The sequence below is a fragment of the Cladophialophora immunda genome, assembly GCF_000835495.1.
Source record: "Cladophialophora immunda strain CBS 83496 unplaced genomic scaffold supercont1.3, whole genome shotgun sequence".
NCBI lineage: Eukaryota > Fungi > Ascomycota > Eurotiomycetes > Chaetothyriales > Herpotrichiellaceae > Cladophialophora > Cladophialophora immunda.
In genome coordinates this window covers 5,631,369-5,656,212 of record NW_015622543.1, presented here as the reverse complement: position 1 = coordinate 5,656,212, position 24,844 = coordinate 5,631,369, and the positions used below count along the sequence as shown (strand labels likewise).

Here is a 24,844-nt window from a genome sequence, read left to right as displayed (position 1 = left end):
TAGAAGCAACGTCCGAGAGAAGGCTCTGTTGTCTCGGCTAACTCCCAATCGTGGGCTCCCCGTGTCGCGGCCAAGTCTATTCTGGCTGTGGGCCAAGCAGCTGGGGAAGCGACCCTAGAGAAGCGAGGGAAATCCCGACAACTGCGATTTTCGGCTTTCGCTTGCTCGGACTTTCGGATTTCTGCACCAATGGTTTCCATTTTGATGGTCATCCAAAGGATCGAGACTCAACCTCAGGCTGCGAAGGTCGGGCTTTTTCGCGGGGACTCTGGGGTTCGTTTTGTGGGGAGTCCATGATATCGCAAACATCAATCGGCCTGGGCTTTGCATGATAAATGGACTTCCCATCGTCGGGTTGTTGATCAATGTCTGGGTAGCAACTCTCAATAGTTGATTCTCTCCTCCGAGTTATCTCTGGCCGTCCACCATAACCAGATATGTCGACCACTCAGGCAGAAAAGAGCCCTGCCTCCCACGTGGAGATTTTCCACAACGAAGACAAGAGCGCTGAGATTGGAGTCGATGAGAAAGCCCGAGATGAGCTCCCTTTGGAGTCCTTTACGGCGAAAGAGGAGAGCAACCTGGTGCTCAGACAAGACCTGATCATTTTGCCACTTCTGGCTTTGGCCCTCTTCTTTGGATACCTGGTAAGCCTTGCCCGCTCTTGCAGAACGGGAACCTGATTCTAATGCTTCATGAAGGATCGCGGGAACATTGGGAATGCGCGGATCCTCGGCATGCAAGAGGACCTCGATCTCACCCCTCAGCAATACTACAACATCGTCATGATGTTCTGTGAGTCGGCTCCATCTGGAGAATTGGCACTGTGAACTGGGTTCTCTCGCTAACCTTGGTCCCGTTTCCTCAAGTCCTTGGGTATATGGTGGTTGAACTGCCTGCTGGCATGGCGCTGCGTTATTTCCAGCCACGATGGGTCTTTGGAGTCGCCGTCATTGTCTTTGGAGTGTCTGCTGCTTCTGCTTCCGAAGCCAAACACTACGCCACCTTAATGGGCCTGCGTGTCCTCATTGGTCTGGCGGAAGCATTTGCAAACAACGCCTATATCTTTGTTTCACTGTGGTATAAACCCTCAGAGCTTGCTCTGAGGACAGGTAAGCGAAGAATCTGACCACGCCGAGCCAGAAGGCAAAAGGCTGACCCGTGGCAGCGTTGATCTATTCGCTTACGCCAGTCGCTGGCGCATTCAGTGGCATCATTTCCTACGGTGTGGGCAAGAACTTGGAGAATTCATCAGGCATTCGGGCGTGGCAATGGCTCTTCATCATCGAAGGCGTCATCACAGTGGGCATGGGTTTTATTATTATGGCATTCCTCCCTGGCCTACCTGAAAGCGTGGCTCAGAAAGGTCACTTTCCCGGGTTTCGTGACCAAAGACAGCGCCAGCTGATTCTGGCACGATTAAGAACTTGTGAGTCTACCACGAACCTGTGTCCAATTTGGCCAGTTGCTCCCCTCATCATGGTGGCCAACTAATGCCACAGATTAGCCCAGAATACTGAGGGTGCCAAGTTCCGCTGGCAACAGGTGGTCATAGCCCTCAAGGACCCTAAGATTTTTCTCGGAGCCGCCATGATTGGATGTCAGGGAGTTGGAATTGGTGCCTTTGGCGTCTTCCTCCCAACATTCATCAACGAATTTGGATTTTCGCCTCTGCAAACCCAACTTTATTCCATGATTCCATACGCATTTGGACTTGTTGGCCTCCTCACCGGCTCCTGGCTGGCAGACCGTCTAGGACAAAAGGCCATGATGATCTTGGTATGCCTTTCAACCACCATTGCAGGCTTCATTATACTGCTGTCCACAACAAACAAGGTTGCGCTCGTTGCCGGGGCTTGCTTTGTCACCACGGGCGCGTACCCGGGGCTTGCAATTGGCGTGGCGTGGTATCTGTCCTGCCACGGCGGCTACACGAAACGTGCCACGAGTATCTGGATATGTCAGATCTTCGTACAGTCCTACAGCATCATCTCGACCCAGACCTACCGTGATCCGCCGCGGTTTATCCTCGGCCATGGCGTCTCACTTGGCCTGTACAGCTTGGGGGTCATTTGCACGGCTGTCCTGTACCAGATCTGCAAGCGGGCCAACGCGGCCAAGACGCGAAGGGCGCAGGGATATGAGGCGGAGGGAGTCGAGGATCCTTTGGCGTCCAGGGACATCGAGGAGCTTTGCGACTATCATCCAAAGTACATGTATGTCTTGTAGACGCTCTGAGCAGGAGATGGGTGGGACACAGAAAAGGAGGGGCTGTCTGCCACGATGTGGCGAACTAGTCCCACCTGTCGAATTGAGGGTAGATAGAGAGGAGTGGACAAGATCGTTCATAGGCGAGTGGTCAGCAGTATCATAGGCAGCCTTTCGCCAGACCACGCAGAGCTGGATCCATCAAATGGCGAAGTTCAAGTTCAATAAGCAAAACAAAAGCTCAAACCACGGGAAAGGCCGGCTCAGCTAGAGCGCAAATGATTCATTCCGTATCAGATCGAGGTATTGTTGTCTTGCTAGGCGCTTGTGAGAACGAAGGTACAACGCCATCACCGACTCCGCTGACACGCCCCGTAATGGTATATTAATATTTCGTGCTTCTGCGGACGCTGTGTTCAGCTCGACGAGGACGTTGACGTTACACCGTGGATACTCCTCACTTCCCACTAATAATGTCCGCATTGACCCCCATGATTTCCATACTCTGTTATACCTTTTGACCTCTCTACTCCCCTCCTTCTCGCCGGCGTGCCTGGGCTGCGTAAGGGGGAACAGTTTGTTCAGCACAACCATTGATAATTGGAGACGAATCCCAAACCGGCAACCCGGATTTCGATCGCTTCCCCCGCCAATTTACGGATCAGGAATCTCTGCAATTGGAAATGCCGGGTAAGCGAGGGTTTTTTGCAGGGGCATCGCTCAGTCTAAGCGGCAGTTGCTGTAGCGGGTTGGAACTTGTGTGGCTATCGATCGACCCGGTCCTGCGCCAGGCTAGAGTGTATTATGTACGGAGTACCTCCCTAAGGGTGGTGGAGTTACGGGTCCTTTCCTCGTATACTCACGTTGATAAGCACCCTAGACAGTTACTTGATGGCTTGGTGGGTGTCATGGACGGGACTTCAGGACAGGTGTATATAGTCCAGAGCTCGGGGCTTCGATCATGGAAACACAGGATTCTCGGTCTTTTTGGGCGATCCCAAGGGAATTGATTGTGAACTCCTTTCCTGACAGGCAGTGGTTCTATATATCAAAGGTAGACTCCAGCGCTTCTGTAGTTTCTAATCTCTTTTGCAATGGATGCCTGATTATGCCAGGGTCAGGGTCCTTCCCTCATTGCATCGACCTCTGCCTTCTCCGACTGGAAAAAAAGCTGCGAGGGGCACTTCTCCCTAATAGCTCGACTCCCGGCGTGTTGATTGTTATTGATCTCGACACAAAAGCCCTGGAGAAACGAGTGCGGACCAACGAATGTAATGCGACTTGTTGGTATTGTAGCGTTGGGGTAGCGCGATATCGGCGCCATCGGCATGTGCCGACGCTGCCTCCAAGTCAGCCCCTCTAGGAGTCGGCTCTCCAATACGGGGTCGACGGGCTGGGATGCGGAGAAAGCGTGATTCGACTTCATTGCACCTGGAGTACCTCAATGTAACTTGGGAGTCTGGCTCGGTGGTGGAACCTATGACCCCGTCCACATGAATGACAAGGGACGTTGTCTCTGCCTACATATACCCTAACCAGATGATCATGGGTGCGAACACTGCTAAGCCGGCCGCTAGTTCCAGTCGGGACGTAATACTTGCCTAAGGGTCCACCGCGGAGGCAGGGAGGGCTATGCATGGGTGATCTGCGCTGCTAAGGATGCATAGGCTATAGCGACAGCTATGATGCCGGGCACCTCCCGTCCAAATTTGCCGGATACCCTTTCGATACTCCCGGTGGCAGATAGCATGGCGTGAGGGTCTGCGTGCGCCTGCGCTGCGACACACGAGGCACTCCGTCCATCTCCTCACTTAGGCGAGAGTCTGACGAAGTTGGGAGAGGGTAAGGAGGGGATGGATATAAGTACCCAGGAGCCCCACGCTGCCATCGCTCTTGCAAAGTAGAGACGGATACCTCTGTAAGAAGTCGCAGTAAACCGCCCAGCAAACACTCAGAATGCCTCTGTACGGACGTCATATGGTGTGGGCGTAAGTTCCAATCCGTACAACCCGTCTGTGAACGAGTTTGCTGAATTGACATGCGCCCCAGCGTGTGCCTGGTCGCTGGTTTGGGCATCATGTTCGAGGGTTATGACCAGGGTGTCATGTCTGGAGTCAACATAAGTCCATCGTACATTGTCCGTGGTGGCCCAAAACCGTCTTCCACGAGAGAAGAAACCACTGACCGACGTACAGGACCTGGTCAAAATCGGCGACGGCGCGACTGGGACAATCACCAGGCCCACCAAGCAAGGTGGTCTTGTCTCGATATACTATCTCGGTACCCTCCTTGGAGCACTGATGTAAGCTCCTGCTCGCTTGCTTCATCTCGAATAATCCTGAAAATGAGGTCTTGTTGAACAGGGGCGGTGCTTTATCCGACAAGATCGGGCGGCGCAAAGCTATCTTCTTTGGCTGTATCTGGGGTATCTTTGGTCAGTCGATGCAAAGCGCTGCTCAGAATGCAGCCTGGATGCTCTGTGCCCGATTGATCGGTGGTGTTGGGACCGGCTGTATCAGCGCTGTGATTCCGGTCTGGGGCTCAGAGCTCGTCGCTCACGACATGCGGGGAATGGTGATGGCCTTCGAGATGTTCATCAACTTTGCCGGTATCTCCACTTCGTGTAAGGAGTCTCCCATCTCTTGATGATATCACTCCCACCGCTGACTCTCATAGACTGGCTCGAGTATGGCCTGAGTTTTCTCAACCACGGGAACACCGAGGTTCGATGGAGATGTAAGCCTTTGAACTTCTTCTTGAGAGTGATCCGCTGATCGATTGCTTCAGTTCCTCTTGCTTTCGTCGAGATGTGAGCAATTAGTTATCCTCAAAGTGCTAGACATGATCGTTGACATGTATCAGTTTTCTGGTTGCTCTAATGCTCATCATCCCATTCATGCCAGAGAGTCCAAGGTCAGTTCGCCATATCTGCACATCGTCCGTGCTAACGTGGGCCACCAGATGGGACATTGCCAACGGCAAGCAAGAGCGCGGGAGGAAAACCTTGGCAATCTTTCGCGCTCGGGGAGATATCAACCAAGCAGATGTCGTGGCGGAATTCAATGAAATCGTCGCCGCTGTTGGCAAGTTGCACGATTCCAGTTGAACGGGAGTGTTACTGACAGCCATCGCTCTCGTCCAGAACTGGAGGCTGAATACCCGGCTCGGAGCTACTTCCACTTGGTCACTGGAATCAAGAGTGGCGATCTTCACCTTGGACGGAGAGCCTTTTTGGCTGCCTGGCTCCAAATAATGCAGGCATGGTGCGTTGATTGAGGATCTGCAGGTTTTTCGGGATGCTGACTGGGAGATCTGCATACAGGACTGGTGTCACAAGCGTCGTCGTCTATGCTCCCACACTCTTCCGAATTGCTGGCTTCAGTCAACACAAAGTGAGATGTTCCAGCAGTCTCACCAGATATCCTGCTGACGACTTGTTCACAGGCAAACCTCCTCACCGGTTGTGCAAACCTGGTCACCATGGTATGCTGCGCTTTTGCGTTCGTGACCATCGATCGTTACGGCCGCCGCAAAGTCCTTATGGCCGGTGGGTTTGGTCAGAGCCTGTCGTTCTTCATCCTCGGGGCTCTGTCCAAGGTTGGGGAGGACAAACAGAGCCAGTCCATCGGCGCCGCTGCTGGCTCATTCGTCTTCATATACAACGCGATCTTTGCGGTAATTCCAGTTCACCTCTCTGTTCCATGACACCAACTCATAATCTTCACGCAGGCAACATGGCTCAGTGTGCCTTGGGTGTATCCTTCGGAGATCTTCCCACTCGCCATCCGAGCTAAAGGGAACGCGTTTGGCATAATTGGTATTTCCACTTCCCCCGGTGATAAAGTAGAATACTAAAGATGATATTGCAGGTTGGAGCCTGGGATGTGGCTCTGTATCTCTCGCGGCGCCCGTGATGTTCCAGGCATTAGGCCCGCAGGGTTTCTATATCCATGCGGTCTTCAATCTGCTGGCCGTGGTTATGGTATTCTGTTTCTACCCTGAGACCAGTTGCCGAACATTGGAAGAGGTAGGTGGCCGTTCAAACATGGATCTTTCTAGACCGCCGTCTGACTAGTCACCCTTGCAGATCGATCTACTGTTTGCCAGTAAAACTCCGTTCGTCTGGGAAACGGAAAAGAAATTCCAAGAGCTGAAACTTCAACACTCGGCCCTCGTCCGTGGAGGACAAGACGTCAAAGTTATCTCCGAACATCTTGAAGGAGAGAAATATTGAGCATGAGGGCCGATTACCTATGGAATTTTCGACAACTGAAACCCGAAGCACGAAATGGGAATGCAGAGTGGACAGACTCGTCGTACTGGTCGATGCTCACAGAGTAGGATCTTCAGTTCTGTGGCGCAGAAGCTCAAGGTCTTGAGGTTGACGAAGAATGAGAGAGCCTCGGCACCACGGTTTGGTGTGCTACCTCAGACGAACAAGCTCTTATATTGTTGCCTTAGAAGTCCTATACACATAAAGGAACTTGCTGGCCGAGAAGGAGAAGAGAGGAAGACTGATCTGGTCTACAAGAGACGTGCGGGTAAACAAGGACATGATATCCCTGTTATCACTAGTGGAGGTGTAATGGATATGGTAGGTTTGCCGGGAAGCCTTACGTAATCCCGATGCTACTGCCAAGAGGTGGCAGGGGAAGCTCCGGGCAACGACGGACGCCGCAGGTGGCAGGTGCAAGTCCAGTGCGCCGTCATCAGGTCGAGTGGCTTGAACGCCCGTAATATCCAGCCTGCAACACCATCTCACAGGATTCCAATTTAATGGCGCCATGGTGATAGGGGCGTGATAGATATACCGGGATCTGGTCATTTGTCTCTTCTCCTCCTGCCTCGTCCTCCCTCCACGCTTTTCCCTACCTGTGCATCGTTTCAGTGGTTATTGTCGTGGAACCGCTCAGCCTGCCTTTCGAGTGCGACTGCGCCGGCCATCACAGCAACAAACCAACGCAGTCCGACCCTGAGCAGCCGGGTCTGTTTGTGGCTGTGTGATCTTGCTCTGCCACCTCGTGCACTATGTTCTTGTGAAAACATGGCAACCTGCCTAGCATAATTCTTTCTCCTGACCTGACCTCGCCGTCTCTTGACTTCACCGGCCTGAAGCGGACAACTCGGAAACAGCCCTCCCTACGGACCAATTGCCGCGTCGTTCATCTTCCTGGAAAGAGCCCGAACATCACCCTGTCAGACAGACCACCATGGAGAAGATTGTAAAAGGCGCTACGAAAATCAAGGTCAGGATGGCAGACCGCGTAGACCGCTTGATCAGAGCTGACGGTGGACTAGCTGGCTGCGCCCAAGTCGAAGTACATCGAGCCCATATTATCTGCTACAAATGGCGGAGAATCAGGTGTCGCCGAAGTCTTCCGCACTCTACAACTTCGACTGAGGGACTCAACATGGACGATTGTCTTCAAAGCGTTAATTGTGGTCCATCTTATGATAAGAGAGGGTCAGCCTGAGGTCACTTTGAGATACATATCCGAGTCGCCTAAGCGATTGGCAATCAGCAGCTTCACTGAAGGTATGCAAAACAGGGCAAAAGATCACCAGGAAACTGTGTGCGCGGTCTGACGGGTGAATAGTTCAAACTCAAGGTCTCAATATTCGAAGGTATTCGGAATACTTGTTAGAACGAGTGCGGGCCTTCCGAGATACCAAGACGGACTTCGTCAAGTCGGGGGCTGGGAAGATGCGCAGACTGACTGTCGAGAAAGGGTTATTGAGACAAACTGAGGTTGTGCAGGATCAAATAGAGGCGTTGGTGCGATGCGATGTGAGTGGCGACGACAGACCCCAACCTCGATCTCGGCTCACTCTTGCAGTTGCTAGGGACCCACGACCCGGATAATGAGATTTCACTGACGGCGTTTCGTCTTTTAACCTTGGACCTGCTCGAGCTGTTCAAGGTGATGAACGAGGGCACCATCAATGTTCTAGGTAGGGAAAGCGGATCAAATGAAAGCCGCCATGGCTAACGCAGACGCAGAACATTACTTCGAAATGTCTCGTCCTGATGCTGAACGAGCATTGCAGATCTACAAGACATTCGGAAGGCAGACCGAAATGGTGGTCCAGTATCTCAGTCTTGCTAGACAGTATGAGACGTCGACTCGCTTGGAGGTCCCGAGATTGAAGCACGCGCCAACAACTCTGACCAATGCTCTGGAAGAATATCTCCACGATCCGGACTTTGAATTGAACCGAAGACAATATCTGGCGCAGCAAGAAGCAAAACGAACAGGCAAGCCGGTTTCCACCGCGCCATCGGCCAACCCGTTCGACAAGCCGGCAACAAAGGAAGTTGCCACCTCTTCGATTGCAGCCAAACCACAACCGGTGCAATCAGTGCACAAGGGACCAGCACCGGATCTGATTGACTTCTTCGAGTCGATTGAGCAGAATCAGCAGACGATGGGTCAGGCCAACTTCACCGCGCAGCCTCATTTTCAGCAAGGAGTGCCGCAGGTTCAGGGATATCCGCAAGCGGCTATGCCTCAACAGACGGGTTACAATCCTTTCCTACAGCAGCAGCCGACTTTCCAGAGCCAGGCTCTACCACAACCTCAGGCCCAGCCACAGCCTCTGCAGACAGATTTCACAGGTGCGGGATTCGGTGGATACGGGCCTCAACCACAACAGCATATACAGCCAGCAGGAGGGTTCCAGTTTTCGTCGCAGCTGTCACCGATTCCTCAGAACGGCGTGGCAAATTTCCAGCCGCAAGCCTTTTCCCCAGCTCAACCTTCTCCGATACAACCACAGCAAACATCCACCAATCCGTTCCGGCAATCCACAATGAACACTGGAAACGCCCAGTTTTCGCCTGTGAGCCCCCCAGCTCCTGTGCGGTCATCGACCAATCCATTCGCGAAGCACAACACTGGAGCTATTTCCAACAACGACCAGACAGCAGGAACCATCCACGACCAGACGACCTTTTCTCCAGTCTCTCCCGAGCAAACTTTCCCCTCCAATCCGTCTTTCCTCTCCTCTCCGCCGCCACTCCAACCTCAGAGAACCGGAACCAACCCATTCGCGAAGAACCGACCGACGACACCGGGAGGCCCAGTGACAACAAATGTGACTGGCAGCACGAATCCATTCCGACAAAGCGCGTTTGTGAATCAACAGACGGGTCAGGGGTGGCAGCATAGCAACCAGGGGACGCTGTTGGGGTTTGACGTGAATAATGTAGACACAGTGCCGATCTTCCCACGGCCGGGACACAGTTGAAGCTATAGCACCGTAATGTAATGTCCGGTTTCTGGATGATGGGGACGAATTGTACCTGTACTTCTACGCACGGCGACGAACACGAATAATCCAAGTGTTGGTTTGTATGTAGCAGCCCAATGTGGAGGGCCACGAGGGCCTCAAATTGCCACCGTCATTTGACTTTGAATTTCCATCGCGATCGTCCGCGCCTCCAATTTCCGCCACTACAACATTCCAGCTCTTCTCTTGACTGCCAACTGCACGTCACGCTATTTATCTCGAAGAGCAGAGAATCCACGGCCAGGCAAACTCGGATCGCGCTCCGTGACTCGCATCTGCTATGACAATGAATCTGTGGGAGATGGTGTCCTTCAGCTGCCTGAGAAGTCCTCCTGCGGCTTGATGCGGTCTCCTTCGCCTTGACTGGATCGCCTGTCCAACACCACAGTCCTCTCACAAATCAGGAACGACCGCCGCTGTAAGTCGCACCTGCTCCTCGAGATTCGATAGAAACTCCTTCAGGTGCTGGTGCCCTTTCTCCCAATTACTGCTGATCGAGTTTGAAGATGGAGGAGGGCACTGTAGATGATGTCCCGACTCTTTCCATCATCCCTTACGACAACAACCGTGAGATCGTGCTGTAAGTGTCACACACCAAGGCAGGGAGTCAAAACACAGCGGAACAATACTGAACTGATGAGACTAGCCGTCACGCAGACACGATTGTTTACCGTGACCCGAGAACGAACCAACTTGTTCCGTTCCATCGAAACCAAGACATAGAACGACGCACCAACGACTGTCCAACCTGTGGTCGACCCTGGCACGGCCCAGGACCCTCAAGCACCCAAGAGCCCGGATCAAGTCCAATGGAAGACCAGCCGAGTTTCATCACAGAGGGCTACTTCGAAATGCTCGCACGGAGTCTACCTGGCTCCAACGAAACATCTGCACCTCCCTCTCCAAGACGCCGCATCGTCCAGCCGGTACGCTCCCGGCTTCATCCTTCCTCAGCCGCGGTGTCTCCACCCCCCAATGCAGAGTTCATCGCCAGCGCCCCGGTGCCTGCCAGTCAGGCCCATGGGATCTCGGAGACGGCTTTTTCCCCCAACTACTTTGAGAAGTTCTTTGTGGAGGAAAGAGAGCTCGGAAGAGGCGGCCGAGGCGTCGTGCTCTTGGTCAAACACGTCCTCGACGGCGTTACCCTCGGCCACTTCGCTTGCAAACGCGTCCCCATTGGAGATGACCATGCATGGTTGGAGAAAGTTCTAGTCGAGGTCCAACTTCTGCAGACCTTGTCGCACCAAAATCTGGTCTCCTACCGCCACGTCTGGTTAGAAGACTTCCAGATCAGCACGTTTGGCCCGAGCGTACCCTGCGCGTTTATTCTGCAGCAATACTGCAACGGGGGCGATATGCAGAACTACGTCTTAGGCTCGGCACAAGCTTCCACGACGACGCAAGAACTCAAAGAACGAATTCGTCGCAAGTCGAGGGGGGAAACGGACCTTCCTCGGCGCGCAAATGAACCCAAAAAGTTACACTTCGACGAGATTTACAATTTTTTCAAAGACATTACCTCGGGCTTGAGGCACCTTCATCATAACGGCTTCATTCATCGAGACCTGAAACCGAGCAACTGCCTGTTACACACGGTTGGTGGCGAAACCAGAGTCCTGGTTAGCGACTTCGGCGAAGTCCAGTACGAATATGCTACTCGAAAATCCACCGGTGCTACAGGGACTATATCCTACTGCGCTCCCGAAGTGCTTCGACGCATCTCTCCGGGCGGGCCTTTTGAGAACTTTACGTCCAAGTCCGACATCTTCTCGCTGGGCATGATCCTACACTTCCTCTGTTTCGCAACCCTGCCTTACAACTCCGCAAACGTCCTTCATGAAGAGCGCGAAGACGTAGACGAATTGAGAGAAGAGATTACTAACTGGGGAGGATTTGACGACCAGCGCAAATTGCGTCCCGAGCTACCGCCGGCTCTTTACTCTTTTCTCAAGCGACTCTTGTCCCTGAATCCAGATGAACGGCCAAGCGCAGACGACGTCCTCCAGGTCGTTTCGTCCGGTCGACTTGATGACATTCCCGCTGCGCGGAGGCGAAACTCAATGGAGCCAGAGGAGTTGACGCCGGGCCGACGGATTCAAAAGTTGGATACACCACAGAAAGGGAACTCCCCACAGGGTAGACCAAGCCTTGATATGGGATCCAGGTCGAAACGATCATTCTTCAGGGCTACGAGGTCTGTGTCTCAAGAGCCGAAAAATGCCGAAGCAGTCATCAGTGATCACGGTTACACAAGCGGCAGCGAAGCGGACCGTGAACAACGTGCACCCAAAGCCTCCATGTCGACACGGCGCGAGTCTGGCAATCTCAGGCTTAATAGCACTATGATCCTGCGAGCCAAACGGGCCTCAGCGTCTCTCCCTTCCTCCCCTCTAAAAAAGTCTCCCACCACTTCCCCAGTCCGGCAACAGCTTCTCCTCGAACCCGCACAACAGCTCGATCGATCAGCTCTTTCTCTCTTCCTCGATCGAATCTATACTTTCCTCAACGCGCCTATCACTTCTCCCTCTACCCGTCTGGCCATACTCGGTGTAAAATTATTCATCACTCTCCAACCTTGCCTATCTCAGGGCATGAATGCGATAGTCGTCTATCCTATCATTGCCACCGCATTACTTGAGTTTTCGCTGACACATTTACGGATATGGAAAGCCTTAATCGCTATGCTGGCCCACGTCTTTGTGCTTTCGTTCGCATGGAGAACGGATAGGTTGTGTCAAGGCTCGAACGGTGGGTGGATGCACTGGGACGACGGTGACTGAGAATTTTGAGCCCATATATATCAAGAGCACAAAAAGCATGTTTTGACCGATCCAGGGAGGCTCGAGTTGCTTGGTCGGAGGAACACACAATGTCTTTTGCTTCCCATTGCGAAGATGTACCCTCCCGATGCCTATGAACCCCATGCAGGTCTCGCTATCGACCCCATCGGTCTGCCTCGACCGACTCGTGGTATTCCTTACCTTGCCTGCGATCGACCTCCTCAGGGGTGCGGAACGCCCCTTCTCCTCGCCTTGCACCAATACCCGTCAATTGTAATAGGCAAATATCTCAAATGGGAAGCTGAAAAACGTCATGTCAACACTATCAGGCCTCATTGGAAGTGAGGCCTGTGGGCATAGGGGCTTATGTGAATCTGTTCTGGGTCTTCTTGCAGCGGAATGCGGTTACGAGGGTGTTGTCACCCGAACCAAGATAAACACTAATACACATCCTTCCACAACCAGCGAAACGGCACGGTTATGTTCATGGTATCTAAGTGCAGTGGCTTGACATACGACTTCGTGTCACTAACATGCCTGGTTGAAGGGGCGCTGAACGTCATCCATTCCACATAATGTCTATCAAGTCTATCTGTTTGAGCACTGACTATGTCTTATGCAACAACGGTCTCCACTCGTTGGCCCTTTTTGTCGAACATCACCTTCTGGCCGGTTTTCAAGCTTTCCTGGAGAGCCTCTGCGATGGTCAGCGACGTCAGCGCATCCCGCACAGGGATTGGCATAGGGTCTCCATCCATCAGAGCATCGACCCAAGACCTAGCCTCGGTGACGAACGCAGCTTCATATCGATCATACCACCCTGGTGTAGGCTCGACCTTGACGAACCCATCGCTGTCGCACAGCTCTACACGGTTTCGCCGCGGGGTCATGTTGATGGAGATTTTGCCCGCTGTGCCAAATACTTCGGTTGCGTTGTCGTAACCATGGGCTGCCGTCCGGGAATTATAAAAGTACGCAATCTTGCCGTCCCAGAACTCGCAAATGCCGACAGCGTTGTCGGCATCGCCGTCTTCGGCCAGCTCAGTGTGTATCGCAGCCACGCCTGAAGCTGATACTGACTTTGGCCGGGACTCCAGCCCGAATAAGAAAAGTGACAAGTCGATGTCGTGGATGATGCTGTCGAGAAATATGCCCCCAGAGGCCTTGAGATACTGTTTGAAAGCGACGCTCGTGTCGAGCTTTTCACATCCCTGAGACCGGATGATGATGGGTTTCCCGATTCTGTTTGCTTGGATCTTCGCATAGGCGTCCTGGTAATTCTCATCGAATCTCCGGACGAACGCAACCATGAGTTTTGTCTGAGGATTTGCCTCGACTCTATCCATCAGTAGACGCAGCTGCGTGTTTCCGTGAGTTTGTGTCTGTATTATCAAAGCGCAAGACGGGGAAATAGGTACTCACCTCAGGCAGCGAGGTACAGACCGGCTTTTCACACAAAACGTGAATGCCTCGATCTAAAGATGCCGTCGTGTGTTCCAAATGCAGCTCTGTGGCCGAGGCGATAATCACGGCCTCCAGGCCCGGGGTCTGGATCATTTCTTCAAAGGTGGCATAGACCTGAACCCCGTGCGGGACGAGATGCTCGTCCGCCCAGATGAGATCCTGTTCGGCCGGGGAACATGCACAGAGCAGCCTCGCCCTTGGGACGCGCCAGAGGACGTTCATGGCATGTCGGCGTCCCATGCGGCCAATGCCCACCACGCCGACATTCAGCTTTCTCGCCGGCGAACTCGTGCCATTCAAAAAACTCTTCTCAACGCCGTTCACTCCAATGGACCCCATGATCTCGTCGGGTTCGCTCTGGAAATCTCGCTTTCAGTGATATTGAGCGGGACGGTTGGTTTTTCAAATGCCGACAACAAACATGAAAGAAACAGGGGAGGCAAGATACAAGAAAGATTACGATCTTGATAATAATAGATGAGACATCTCATTTTCGCACTTCCCCGTCTGGTATTAGATGCTACAGTATCTCGGACAGGTCGACTTGTGGGGTCTCGCGAAAGGGCTTCCGTAGTATCTGGGATTCGAATCCCGAAGTGGCCACTCCGTCGGCCCTTCGCCGACATTCTCGTAGCAAATGCCGACGGCGTCGGTATGAGCTGGATCAAGGCGTCCATCACGTCCACGTTCCGATATGACTTGACACAGGAGACAGTGTATGCGTCCTCGCACACGGGATCTACCAGTCAATATGGTTTGCCTGGTCGAGGTCGTCGTTGTCTCATCCAGCTTCCTCGTTGGATTGATGCCATGTTGCGGCGAGGGTTCTTCTAGCGACTGGGAAGAATAACGTAACTCCTATCACCGGCGGAAAGCCAGCATATTAGACATGTCTCAGTGCCGCAGTCTTGAGCCACTCGAGTAGTTGGGCCTTGGATTGGAAGGACAGCCCGGCACGCTTAACAATATTCAGAGACAGTGCCAGATTCTCCTCGCCAAGGTAGTCAAGTGTGTGGATCATGGGCAGGATTAAATTTGTGATGATGTCGTTTCTGTATTCCCATTCCTGAGAAATACAGAACCCGATGAACTTCACCGAAATGTGGTCTTTTCACTGGATATCGAAAGCCTTCGTTCCATTTTGTTGGGGTACGATCTTGTTTGAAGAGATGGACGGTTCCTAAAGTGATGCAGGTATAGGTTGTTGGATATAGAGCTAAGGACAAAGATTTCGATTTTCACGTGAGATCTGCTTTTCCAGACCTCAATGATTCGCTCTAGCTCCTTTGCATACATATCAGAAGCACCTCCTTGCCGTGGACAGCCGGTTCCATGCCATACTACCAGCACTTCCTTGCCCATTGACTTGGGAGGCAAAAGTAGGGAAAACCATCATCGTCAGCCATCTCAGCCGATGGTGCACAACAGCTCCAGCAAGACCACGTCACAGGCCACCGTCTTGCACCCTCAAATCTGCACAGGACGGGCGCGGGATGGAATTTACACCTCCTTGTCGACGATGGAGCCGCGCATCTGCGCATGCAAGACGGAGGTTTGCAGGACCTCGACCTCCTCGCCGGCCGCGTGGTCACCAAATGCCTCGTCCATCTCCTCCAGCGTCTTGCCCATGGTTTCGGGGACGAGGAAATAGGCCCAGATACCGGCCAGGAAGCAGAAAGACGCGAAGAAGATGTACGTCCCGTACCGGATGGACTGCAGCATGGGAGGGGTGGCGATGCCGACGGTGAAGTTCGCGAGCCAGTTGACCGCCACGGCTAAGGCGACTCCCTTGGAACGACACGACGTCGGAAACACTTCGGGCGGCAGCGTCCAGCCCAGGGGCGAGTACGAGACACCATAGACGAGGATGAAGGCGAATGCCATGGCCACACACCCCCACCCGGCGGCCTTGTGGGCGGCCCAATCCTTTTCGTACAGTCCGGAGAGGATGGCGATGATGATATAGCAGGCTGCACTGCCAAAGCCCCCAATGATGGCCAGAGGGCGACGGCCGACCAGATCGATGATGCTGAAGCAAATGAACACGGCAACGAGTTGCAGGATGTTGAAGACGCCAGAGAGGATCAGGGCCATCTCGGCAGACTGGCCGATGGACTCGAACAGCGTGGGCGCGTAGTAGATGAAGGCGTTGATGCCGGAGAACTGCTGGAAAAAGCACACGCCCGCGCCGACGGCGACCCGGCGCCACATCTTCTTGGTAAAGAGGTCCATCCAGGTCAGGATCTCCAGCTTGACCCCGCGGGCGCCCGGGTGCTTCTTCTCCTGTAGGATGTGCTGGAACTCGACCTCGGCCAGGATGCCGCGGTATTCGGTTTGGACCCGGCTGTCGTCCTGGGGCAGCCGGCGGAGCTTCGCCAGGCTCTCGAGGCACTGGCTGGGGCGGTTGACCAGCGCCAGCCACCGAGGCGAGTAGGGGAAAAAGTGGATGCCCACGCCCAGGAGCGTGGCCGACACCATCTGCAACCCCAGGGGCAGTCGGAACGCGATTTCGCCCGCCAGGGACTTCGTGCCGTAGGTGATCCAGAAGGCGATCACGACGCCCGAGACGATCGAGATGGATTCGAGGACGAGGAGTGTGCCGCGCAGATTCGGGGGTGATACCTCGGAGATGTAGAGCGGTGCACCCTGTTCAATACTCAGTCAGACCAACGCCTCCTTCTTCTCTCTCTCTCTCTCTCTCTCTCTCTGTGTGTGTGTGTGTGTGTGTGTGTGTGTCATCGAGGGGGGAGAACTCTTACCATCGCCAGTGTCCCCACGCCGATACCTCCAATCGCTCGCCCGGCGACGAGCACGCCGTAGCTCCGCGCTGACGTCTGCATGATGGCCCCGATGTTGAAAATGACCACGACGACGGTCAGCGCCCACTTGCGCGAGATCCGGTCCGCGAGCGAGGGGAAGAACAGGCACCCGACGAAGCAGCCCAGCTGCAACATGGCCGTCATGAAGCTCTTGCCGAACGCGGTGTTGGTCTGGGAAAACACGTCGTGGAACTGAGGCATGACGTTGATGATGGAGATCACGCCCTGGTCGTAGCCAAACGAGAAGCCGCCCAGGGAGGCGAGGAAGGCCGCGCCAAAGACGAACGACGAGCCGACGAGCCCGCGCATGCTGCTTGGGCCGTACACCACGTGTTCCGCCAGGTGGATCGGCAGCTGCTCGGCCGCGACGACCGGGGCGTTTTCTTCATGTTGGGTGATGGCATAGGACGTGCCGGTGTCGGCACCTTTGGGATGTAGTTCACCCTCAGTCGACATGATGAGGATTGCTGTCTTTCCTGCAACGACTTGGTCTAAGGAGGTATCCAGGATGTATCTGCCCTAAGGAGAATTGAAGGTGAGGGAAGTCTGAGCAGCGTTTGACCGAACTCCACCACGAACCCTTCGACCGTGCCTCCAGCATATTTATATTCGGTCAGTCTGGGGCCCCAGCGTGTGGTAGTGCTGAGGTGGGTTGCGGAGGTGCACACTTCCCCCAGAAAAAAGCTTGTCGTCATTCGCCACCAATCGGAGGCCGGGATCTGGCTCCCGAATCGGAATTCGATGTCCCAGAGCGGAAATGGGCAGCGCGACTCAACCCTTGACAGCGTCACAGTGAGCGGCGTGAGGGATCCTCCAAGATCATCACCACTAAGTTCGTCGAAGTCGGTGTTTCCCCGGGATGGGGTGGCGCGCATGGTACAAGTCTCCGCATGCCCGGTCCGGAGATGAAACGGCGCCAACGGTCTCGTGTTGCTGCGGCACCCTTGCGGTACTTGCTCAGTCCTGCAATGTTGGATTCGGCGAGGAGCCTCTTTTCACGTCTTTGACACCGCACTGATCACTATCCCGGATGCCTGCACAGTCAAATGGCGAGAGCACTGGCTCCGCCCCGAGGCATCGCCCCAAAGCATCCGGTCTGCTTTGGCACCCAGGGTTCCTGATTCCATGCGGAAACTCAACGCTACTCCAGGACTAGCTTTCGGCCACTCTGAGCGACCATCAGAAAGGAAGATCACGAGAGAGAGAGAAAGGAGTCCCTTGCTCGGATTCGCTCTTGGGTCACGTCCAGCAGCGTGGTTCAGAGAACTTTAGTAGCTTGAGCAATCCCGGAGGCGACTTTCGAGATTCGGGTTCCGCTCATGGTCCCCCGGGCAATTGCATCGTCCAGCCGCCATGGATGGAATGAGGGCTTCCTGGGAACCTTCACGTTGCTCTTCACTCGTTCAATCAGCACGACACCTGAAGACTGAAGCAGGAGGGCCGCTTCTACTGTCACCTGATTGCTTTAATGCTTAGGTTTGATAAATGCTTGCAGTCCCACACTACTCGGATTCTCGATTCCGACCGCGGCTCTTCTGCAGTGACCTGATCGTCTCTCGCTGAACGACATGTTTCGAAGCAACAGGTCAAAAAGGCATTTGTTTCTTCTGCCCCAAAGCCAGGCATTGATTGTTTCGCACTCTCGATATTGCCCTTTCCAAAAGTTCAAACAATCTCGAGTTCACCATGTCGCCCTACGACCATAGCCTCAGCGCCATCATCATTGGCGCTGGGCCCGCAGGCATCGCCATGGCGTACCGATTGAAGCATGATCTGAAGTTCGAAGACTTCACCATCTACGAGAAACTCGACGGTGTGGGAGGCACGTGGAGAACAAACACATATCCAGGCTGGTACGACAGCATTTAACTCCTGGGAGCGCAAGCGGGCGAACTAACATACGTGGCAGTGGCTGCGATCTACCTTCGCATCTATACTCATTCAGCTTCAATCTCAACCCGAACTGGTCAAAAGAGCTCTGTGAGCAGCCGGAAATCCTTCAGTGTAAGCACCTTCGCGCTCCCTGAAGACCCTGATTCATGAGATTGATGGATATCAGATATGGAGGACACGGTCGACAAGTTCGAGCTCCGCCCGCACATACACACCCAGGTAGAGTGCTTGGGCGCTCGGTGGAACACTCAATCGGAGAAATGGGACGTCCAGCTCAAAGACCTCAAGACTGGGATCCAGTATGAGCGATCGGCGTCGGTCTTTGTCTCTGCCGTGGGCGCCATCTCTTACCCTCGCGACGTCAAATTCCCCGGGATGGAAAAGTTCCGTGGACCAATGTTCCACACCGCCCGGTGGGATCACACGGTCGAATATACGGGCAAACGGGTCGCCGTGATCGGGAACGGGTGCAGCGCCGCGCAAGTCGTTCCAGCCATTGCTCCGAAGGCGGGCTTCATCAAACAATACGCCCGCAGCGGCCAATGGTACCACCCTCGGCCGAACCACCAGTTCACGGGCTTCGAGAAGTTCTTGTTCCGCTGGCTCCCGCTGTGGCAGCGCCTTCTGCGTCTGCGCATCTTCCTGGACGCCGACGAGCAGACGACGACCTACTTCCCCACCCCGAAGGGGACCAAGGCGCGCATCGCCGCCGAGGAGGAGTCCAAGAAGTACATCTACGCCCGAGCGCCGCAGAAGTACTGGGATTTCATTGTGCCGGACTTCCCGCTGGGCTGCAAGCGCCGCATCTTCGACCCGGACTACCTGGACGCGCTGAACCTGCCCAACGTGCAGCTGCTGAACCACGGGATCCAGGAGATCACGGAGACGGGCATCGTCAGCTCCGGCGGCGTGCAGGACGACTTCGACATCATCGTGCTGGCGACGGGCTTCCAGGTCGCGCAGTTCCTGACCCCGATGGAGATCGTCGGCGCGCACGGCCAGACCCTGTCGCGGCAGTGGAACGAGTCGCGCGGCGCGCAGGCGTACCTGGGCACCTACGTGCACAACTTCCCCAACCTGGCCATCCTGTTCGGGCCCAACACCTTCCCGGCCAACAACTCGGCGCTGTTCGCGCTCGAGACCCAGGTCAACTACGCCATCAAGTCGCTCTTCACGCCGCTCCTCGACGGCCGCGCCCGCGTCATCGAGGTGAAGCCGGCCGCCGAGGAGCGCGAGACGCAGGCCGTCCACCAGGGCCTGCAGAAGACCGTCTTCGCGGGCGACTGCTCCAACTGGTACATCGGCGCGCACGGGCGCAACGCCGCGTCGTGGCCCGGTCGCGCCATTTCGTTCTGGTGGCGCACCTTGGTCCCCGAGTGGAAGGCCTTCAATATGGAAGGCGGATCCCGGCTGTGGCGGCTGCGGGCGTTGAAGCGCAGTCTGAGTGACCAGTCGACTCTGCTGGCGACGCTGGCGGTCTTCGTGGTCGCGGCGTATACCTTCTACCCAGACATGCCTCGCAGATTGCCTTATGCGCTACCTTTTGTTTCGGGGCAGTTTAGAGCGTGAAAAAAAAGGGTGCAGTGAAAACCCTGGTAATTTGATTGTTTCCCCTACGGAGAGTGTTATCGGGTGATGATAGAGGGGGAAGAGAGAAAGCCGCTGTGACGAGAAATAGTAGATATACCGCATTGAGATTGCCGGACGTTCGCGGGAGATAGAAATTATCGTCTTCGTCCCTTTTCTTTTTTTTTCCCCAAAGTCCTATTTCTTATAAACCGGGCGCGTCGCTCGGGATACTGCCAGAGCCTCCCCCCAACATCCTCGACCGTTTCGAAGCGTGATCGAACCGGGAAGCCTGCGCCGCACGACCCCGTTTGGCGCCCAGCTTGATCTCTCTCCGCCGCTGATTCCAGTGGTTCTGCAGAGCGATCAGGTCCTCGCGGCTGCGCTTGGCAGACTCGAAGGACTGGCCTAGCTCGTCCAGCGCCCTGAAGCAGGTGTTGACGTCCCTGGCGAAATTGGACGCTTCGTCCAGACCACCACCGCCGCCGCCGCGGTGTTGCTGGCGCTCTGAGGATTCTTCGGCGATCAAGCCGAAAATCAGGATCAGCGACGCGGAGAAGATGATGGTGACGACGTAGACGTTCATCGTCCGGAACCCGTAGTGGGATTCGTAGGTTCGCAGCAGCGCCGCTATCTCGGACGCGGCGTTGAGACATACGCTCCGTGCGTGCTGGAACCCAGGCCCGATTTTCCCGGGCGGCTGCGAGCCTTTGGACGTCCACGGCCGGTGGATGAGGATGCAGAAGTTGTGGTAAGCCATGCTGTGCCACCCCCTCGAATTAGCCCCCGAAACTTTTCAAGAAACCAATATGCAACGGGTCTATGCTTTGCTGGATAGACTCACTGAAGGAGAAGCACTTGTGGAAGAGTCGGTTGGTCGTGCTGGATGTTTATGGCCTCGGGAATGGACTCTGGCCACTTGAGAAAGCGGCTGGACGTCTGAGAGGAGAGGTTTTGCAAGGCGTTTTTCGAGATTTTAGCACAGCCGTATCTGTTTCCAGTGTCAGCCTCGGAAAGTGCAAGATAGGTTACATTGGACAAGACACACAGTACGCGGATGAGAGGAGCGAGCTCTTCGCAAAAGTATACCCATTGTTCCAAGACGAGACAAGACAGGCTTTTGAGCCGTTGCGACGTGTGACTTAGTGGAGATGCGGTTGACGACGTTGTCGGCCACAAGGCCAACGAGTCAGAGTGCGACAGGAGCGTGGATCCCAGCCGTTTGACCGTAAGCTCCTCGCTATCGACTCGGAACGGACGCCCCAGGCTAAAGCTCCAGATACTAGACAAGGTCAGAGACCGACAGGTCAAACGGGGACGAGCCAGACGAACTGATTGACCACGAGACAGCTCCAAAAGCAGGTCCTGCGCGCCTCTGCCTCTTGAACAGTGAATAAGCCCTGGTCCACGTACGGGTCACTGTCGATATGGAGGCCAAGGTCGAAAGACAGCCTCATAGCGCTCCCTAGGGTCTGTAAATAACCGTACGTGATCCACGAATCGTGGCGCTCTTACCGCTGTACAACCACAGGCGCGCATCTCGACCAGCTGCGGCTTCGTGGCTACTCAGTAAGAGCATCGTCTGCAACGTAGACATGCAGGGACTGTCAAGCTCCAGCTCCAGCAACACCTTGCTCTTGTCGCCAAAGTATTCAGCCAAGGATTTCGGGAACGTGATGAAGGAATGATGATAGCGTCCTTCGAACGCGGCACCCAGTGCACACCTAGCGCAATTAGGGATCTGAGATCAGAGAAAGTGTGCCAGTCGTGGAGGGTTACTTACATGGCAGCTATCAGAGCTTGAGAGCAATAGGTGCTTTGGCCGTGAATGCCTTCGGTGCGGGCGGCTTCAAACATGGCCCGGTCGACCGTCAGGTGGCCCGGGTTGTGCCATTTGAAGAAGAGGTCGAGAAGGTGTGCTTCTAGAGCCTCGGGGACTTCAAGGTCCAACTCGGCGTTTTCCAGGGCGATGAGTGCTTCCCGCCTCATTTCTTGCGCGTCGACCATCTCTTCCCGGCGGGTGCTGTTGGCCAGGAAGTGGTGGTTCGCAGCACTCCCGTAGTAACGCACTCTCCCATCTGCCCCGACGCGCAAGGATCCGAAGCGAGCAGCAAGGCGAGGCACAATATCCGTCTCGAGCTCATCCTCCGAAGTCGAGTCCGATCCAAGCTGGTCGTTCGAGTTCACGTTCCTGTTTTGCACTTGCCCTGCAGTTTGGCCAGCGTTGAGTGGCTCGCGATTCGTGGCAGGATATACCATGGAGAAGCCCGAAAAATCGTTGAAGAGTTGCCATGGCCAGTCCGACGGACTCCCGTCCCAGGGATCCGACGCGGTGAAATCTGCCCAGCTCTGCATGTCGAAGGCCATCGAGGGATCAGACTGCCCTTCGACCGGCAGAGCATTGAAGGCAACGTCCTGAGCGATGGGTGCACCACCTGCGAACTGGGCGTTTTCCGTCCCATCGTTGGACCCCGGCAGAGGCGCGAGATCGGTCTGCGCCTGGGGAAATGGGAGGACTGATCTCAAGGGCAGTTCCAAGCTGGCGCAGATTTGCTCGAGCACGGATTCATCGGCCAGCGTGAGAGGAGGCAGGGGGAGGTTGTTCTGCACTGCCAACTCGGTCAAGCGCTCGACCCGCGCAAACAATACGTCGACTGCAGTCCTCAGGGACACCCTATTCTCGCACTGTCAGAGGAACGGCGGCCGTGCCAGGTCTTTCGCCTCCATACATACTTGCGCTTGTCATCCTTGGTGGAATACTGACAACGTCTCCCCTTCTTGGTGCAGGTCAGGCATGCTGGACGAGCTCCGTCGCACTGGGTCTTTGGTTAGTTGATGCCATTTGCCACCACCACCACGACTCCTCTGGGGCTTGGGTACTTTGATCTTGCTGTCTCGACAGATTTGGCATGCGGTCGTGGTATGTTTCCGCTGCATCCTGGCAGGAGAAGAGGGGATGTCATTGGGGCGACTACATCTAGGTAAGATATTTCGAAGCCCATTGTGCGCGATATCAGAGACTTGCAACGGAACAAATCCCCACTCACCCCGCTTCCAAATCTTGTCCCCGCGCTGAAGGAGACGAGGACTCTCGCTGTTGCATGGGCGAATGATGGGCGACGTCAGCTTGGTCTGCGTTATTGGTGAAAAGGCCCCAGAGCTTTGGAAGGGCCATTGAGACTCTTCTTTCAGCCCTAAAACACAAGCATCTCACTTCCCTCGTTGTCGCTTTCGTCCTGGGAAGAAGGTCCTTGGAATGTACGGCAACCCATTTTCCGAACGCCACCCACACCGTTTGCCGGACGGGCGATATGCACTCGGAACATGGATCCCGCAGCACTGGAGACATCGCATCAAATGCCGACCTCGTTGGACACGGAATGGGGGAGCGGTGGCCCGGGATATTGCAGACAGCCCAGCGGAGAGGGAGACTCGTTGCTTACACGATGTGCTCTTTGCGTGATTTGAGCCATATATCCACGACATATACCATGACGAGCGGTGAGGCAACTATTCTCTCAGGCCTCTTGCGTGCTATCCAACATGGGGAGTCTCGCTCCAGGATATTGTGAAGCGTCCCTTTCGCAGGTACAATTGACTCGCCCTCTCTCCGACCTACAACAGCCCTCATTAACACTGATTGATAGTTGAATAACCGTGGACTATTTATATCAGAAGCGTTCGTCGGCGGCAAATGGGTCAAAAAGGACAAGAAATTCGCCGTTATCGGTAGGGACAGCTTACGCCTCTCCAAAGCTCTTTGGCTGACGACGGTTGCAGAGCCGTCCAGTACATCTGTCCTTGGTGAAGTTGCCGATTGCGACCTAGAAGATTTCCAGACAGCCATCAGCGATGCCTACGATGCCCAACGGAAGTATTTCGCCAGTACCACCGGCACGGCAAGAGGATCGCTCCTCCGTCGGTGGAACGATCTAATTCTGGCAAACAAGCGAGACTGTGAGCCAATCGAGACATGTGGTGTATCTGGGTACTGATGTCTTCCGCAGTGGCTACCATCCTCTCTCTTGAAAATGGCAAGACCTACGCTGAGGCCGAAGGAGAGGTCGTATACGCGGCAAGCTTTGTGTCCTGGTTCGCCGAGGAAGCCACCAGGAGCTACGGCGTCACCATCCCTTCGTCCACCGCCAACACCAGTGTTTTCACGACCAAGGAGCCTGTTGGAGTGTGCGGCATAATTACGCCGTGGAACTTCCCTGCCGCCATGATCACCAGGAAAATTGCGCCAGCGTTGGGCGCCGGCTGCGCCGTGGTTATCAAGCCCCCCAGCGAGACACCATTCACATGTCTGGCATTGACAAAGCTGGCTGTCGAGGCAGGGCTTCCAGGGAGCGTCATCCAAGTGTGCCCGACCAAAAACCGCGAAGCAGCCCTGGAGCTCGCAACCAATCCACTGGTACGGAAGATCAGCTTCACCGGGTCGACCGCCGTGGGAAAAATGCTGGCAAAGCTGGCAGCCGGGACTCTAAAGAGAGTGAGCCTGGAGCTCGGAGGGAATGCACCCTTCATTGTCTTCAAAGACGCCGACCTGGATCTGGCGGTCGAAGGGGCCATGTTCTGCAAGTTCCGCTGCTCGGGCCAAACCTGTGTCTGGTAAAGTGGTCCCCAGAGACTCCGCGATGAGCGTAGAAACTGACAGATTTGACAACAGTGCCAATCGTCTGCTCGTGCAGAATGAGGTGGTGCCGGAGTTCACGAAGAGGCTTGTCGCAAAGGTGTCTGCCTTGAGTAACGGCCCCGGACTCGATCCAAAGACCACCCAAGGCCCGTTGGTGAACAAGGCCGCCGTCCAGAAGGTAGCCAGCC

General features: G+C 54.9%; 5 protein-coding genes across 6 annotated transcripts; 3 read left to right on the top strand and 2 right to left on the bottom strand.

Moving 5' to 3' along the window:
* Positions 1-437: 437 nt before the first annotated feature.
* On the top strand, positions 438-6,442 carry PV07_06297 (uncharacterized protein; the record flags this gene model as incomplete). Its single annotated transcript, XM_016393257.1, has 18 exons — positions 438-647; positions 702-795; positions 870-1,112; positions 1,169-1,429; positions 1,508-2,216; positions 4,258-4,345; positions 4,404-4,510; positions 4,572-4,831; positions 4,885-4,944; positions 4,996-5,017; positions 5,071-5,121; positions 5,170-5,287; positions 5,359-5,471; positions 5,531-5,600; positions 5,653-5,883; positions 5,938-6,025; positions 6,078-6,235; positions 6,296-6,442. 18 exons carry the CDS (start codon positions 438-440, stop codon positions 6,440-6,442), a joined length of 3,030 nt encoding a protein of 1,009 aa, XP_016250776.1.
* A 487-nt stretch (positions 6,443-6,929) lies between these two features.
* On the top strand, positions 6,930-9,610 carry PV07_06296 (uncharacterized protein). Its single transcript, XM_016393256.1, has 5 exons — positions 6,930-7,454; positions 7,507-7,744; positions 7,806-7,996; positions 8,046-8,160; positions 8,210-9,610. Exons 1-5 carry the CDS (start codon positions 7,419-7,421, stop codon positions 9,454-9,456), a joined length of 1,827 nt encoding a protein of 608 aa, XP_016250775.1. The 5' UTR covers positions 6,930-7,418; the 3' UTR covers positions 9,457-9,610.
* Positions 9,611-9,674: 64 nt separating this feature from the next.
* On the top strand, positions 9,675-12,858 carry PV07_06295. Of its 2 annotated transcripts, XM_016393255.1 has the most exons (3): positions 9,675-9,916; positions 10,005-10,078; positions 10,145-12,858. In XM_016393255.1, the coding sequence occupies exons 2-3, from the start codon at positions 10,005-10,007 to the stop codon at positions 12,276-12,278; spliced, it is 2,208 nt and encodes a 735-aa protein (XP_016250774.1). In that variant the 5' UTR covers positions 9,675-9,916; the 3' UTR covers positions 12,279-12,858. The 2 variants fall into 2 exon arrangements, with proteins under 2 accessions (XP_016250774.1, XP_016250773.1); XM_016393254.1 differs by having other exon boundaries at positions 9,675-10,078.
* Positions 12,859-15,158: 2,300 nt separating this feature from the next.
* Positions 15,159-17,017, bottom strand: PV07_06294 (uncharacterized protein; the record flags this gene model as incomplete). The annotated part of the gene is made up of 2 exons (XM_016393253.1): positions 15,159-16,388; positions 16,502-17,017. 2 exons carry the CDS (start codon positions 17,015-17,017, stop codon positions 15,243-15,245), a joined length of 1,662 nt encoding a protein of 553 aa, XP_016250772.1. The 3' UTR covers positions 15,159-15,242.
* Positions 17,018-20,225: 3,208 nt separating this feature from the next.
* Positions 20,226-23,195, bottom strand: PV07_06293 (uncharacterized protein; the record flags this gene model as incomplete). Its single annotated transcript, XM_016393252.1, has 9 exons — positions 20,226-20,781; positions 20,865-21,011; positions 21,069-21,302; positions 21,353-21,485; positions 21,536-21,744; positions 21,804-22,694; positions 22,754-22,836; positions 22,901-22,991; positions 23,068-23,195. The coding sequence occupies 9 exons, from the start codon at positions 23,193-23,195 to the stop codon at positions 20,226-20,228; spliced, it is 2,472 nt and encodes an 823-aa protein (XP_016250771.1).
* Between the last annotated feature and the right edge of the window lie 1,649 nt (positions 23,196-24,844).

Coding starts and splice junctions, on each gene's coding strand:
- PV07_06296 (XM_016393256.1), top strand. CDS start 7,419: ATGGAGAAGATTGTAAAAGGCGCTACGAAAATCAAG. Junction 7,745..7,805: donor AATCAGCAGCTTCACTGAAG/GTATGCAAAACA, acceptor ACGGGTGAATAG/TTCAAACTCAAGGTCTCAAT. Junction 7,997..8,045: donor AGGCGTTGGTGCGATGCGAT/GTGAGTGGCGAC, acceptor TCACTCTTGCAG/TTGCTAGGGACCCACGACCC.
- PV07_06295 (XM_016393255.1), top strand. CDS start 10,005: ATGGAGGAGGGCACTGTAGATGATGTCCCGACTCTTTCCATCATCCCT. Junction 10,079..10,144: donor AACAACCGTGAGATCGTGCT/GTAAGTGTCACA, acceptor TGATGAGACTAG/CCGTCACGCAGACACGATTG.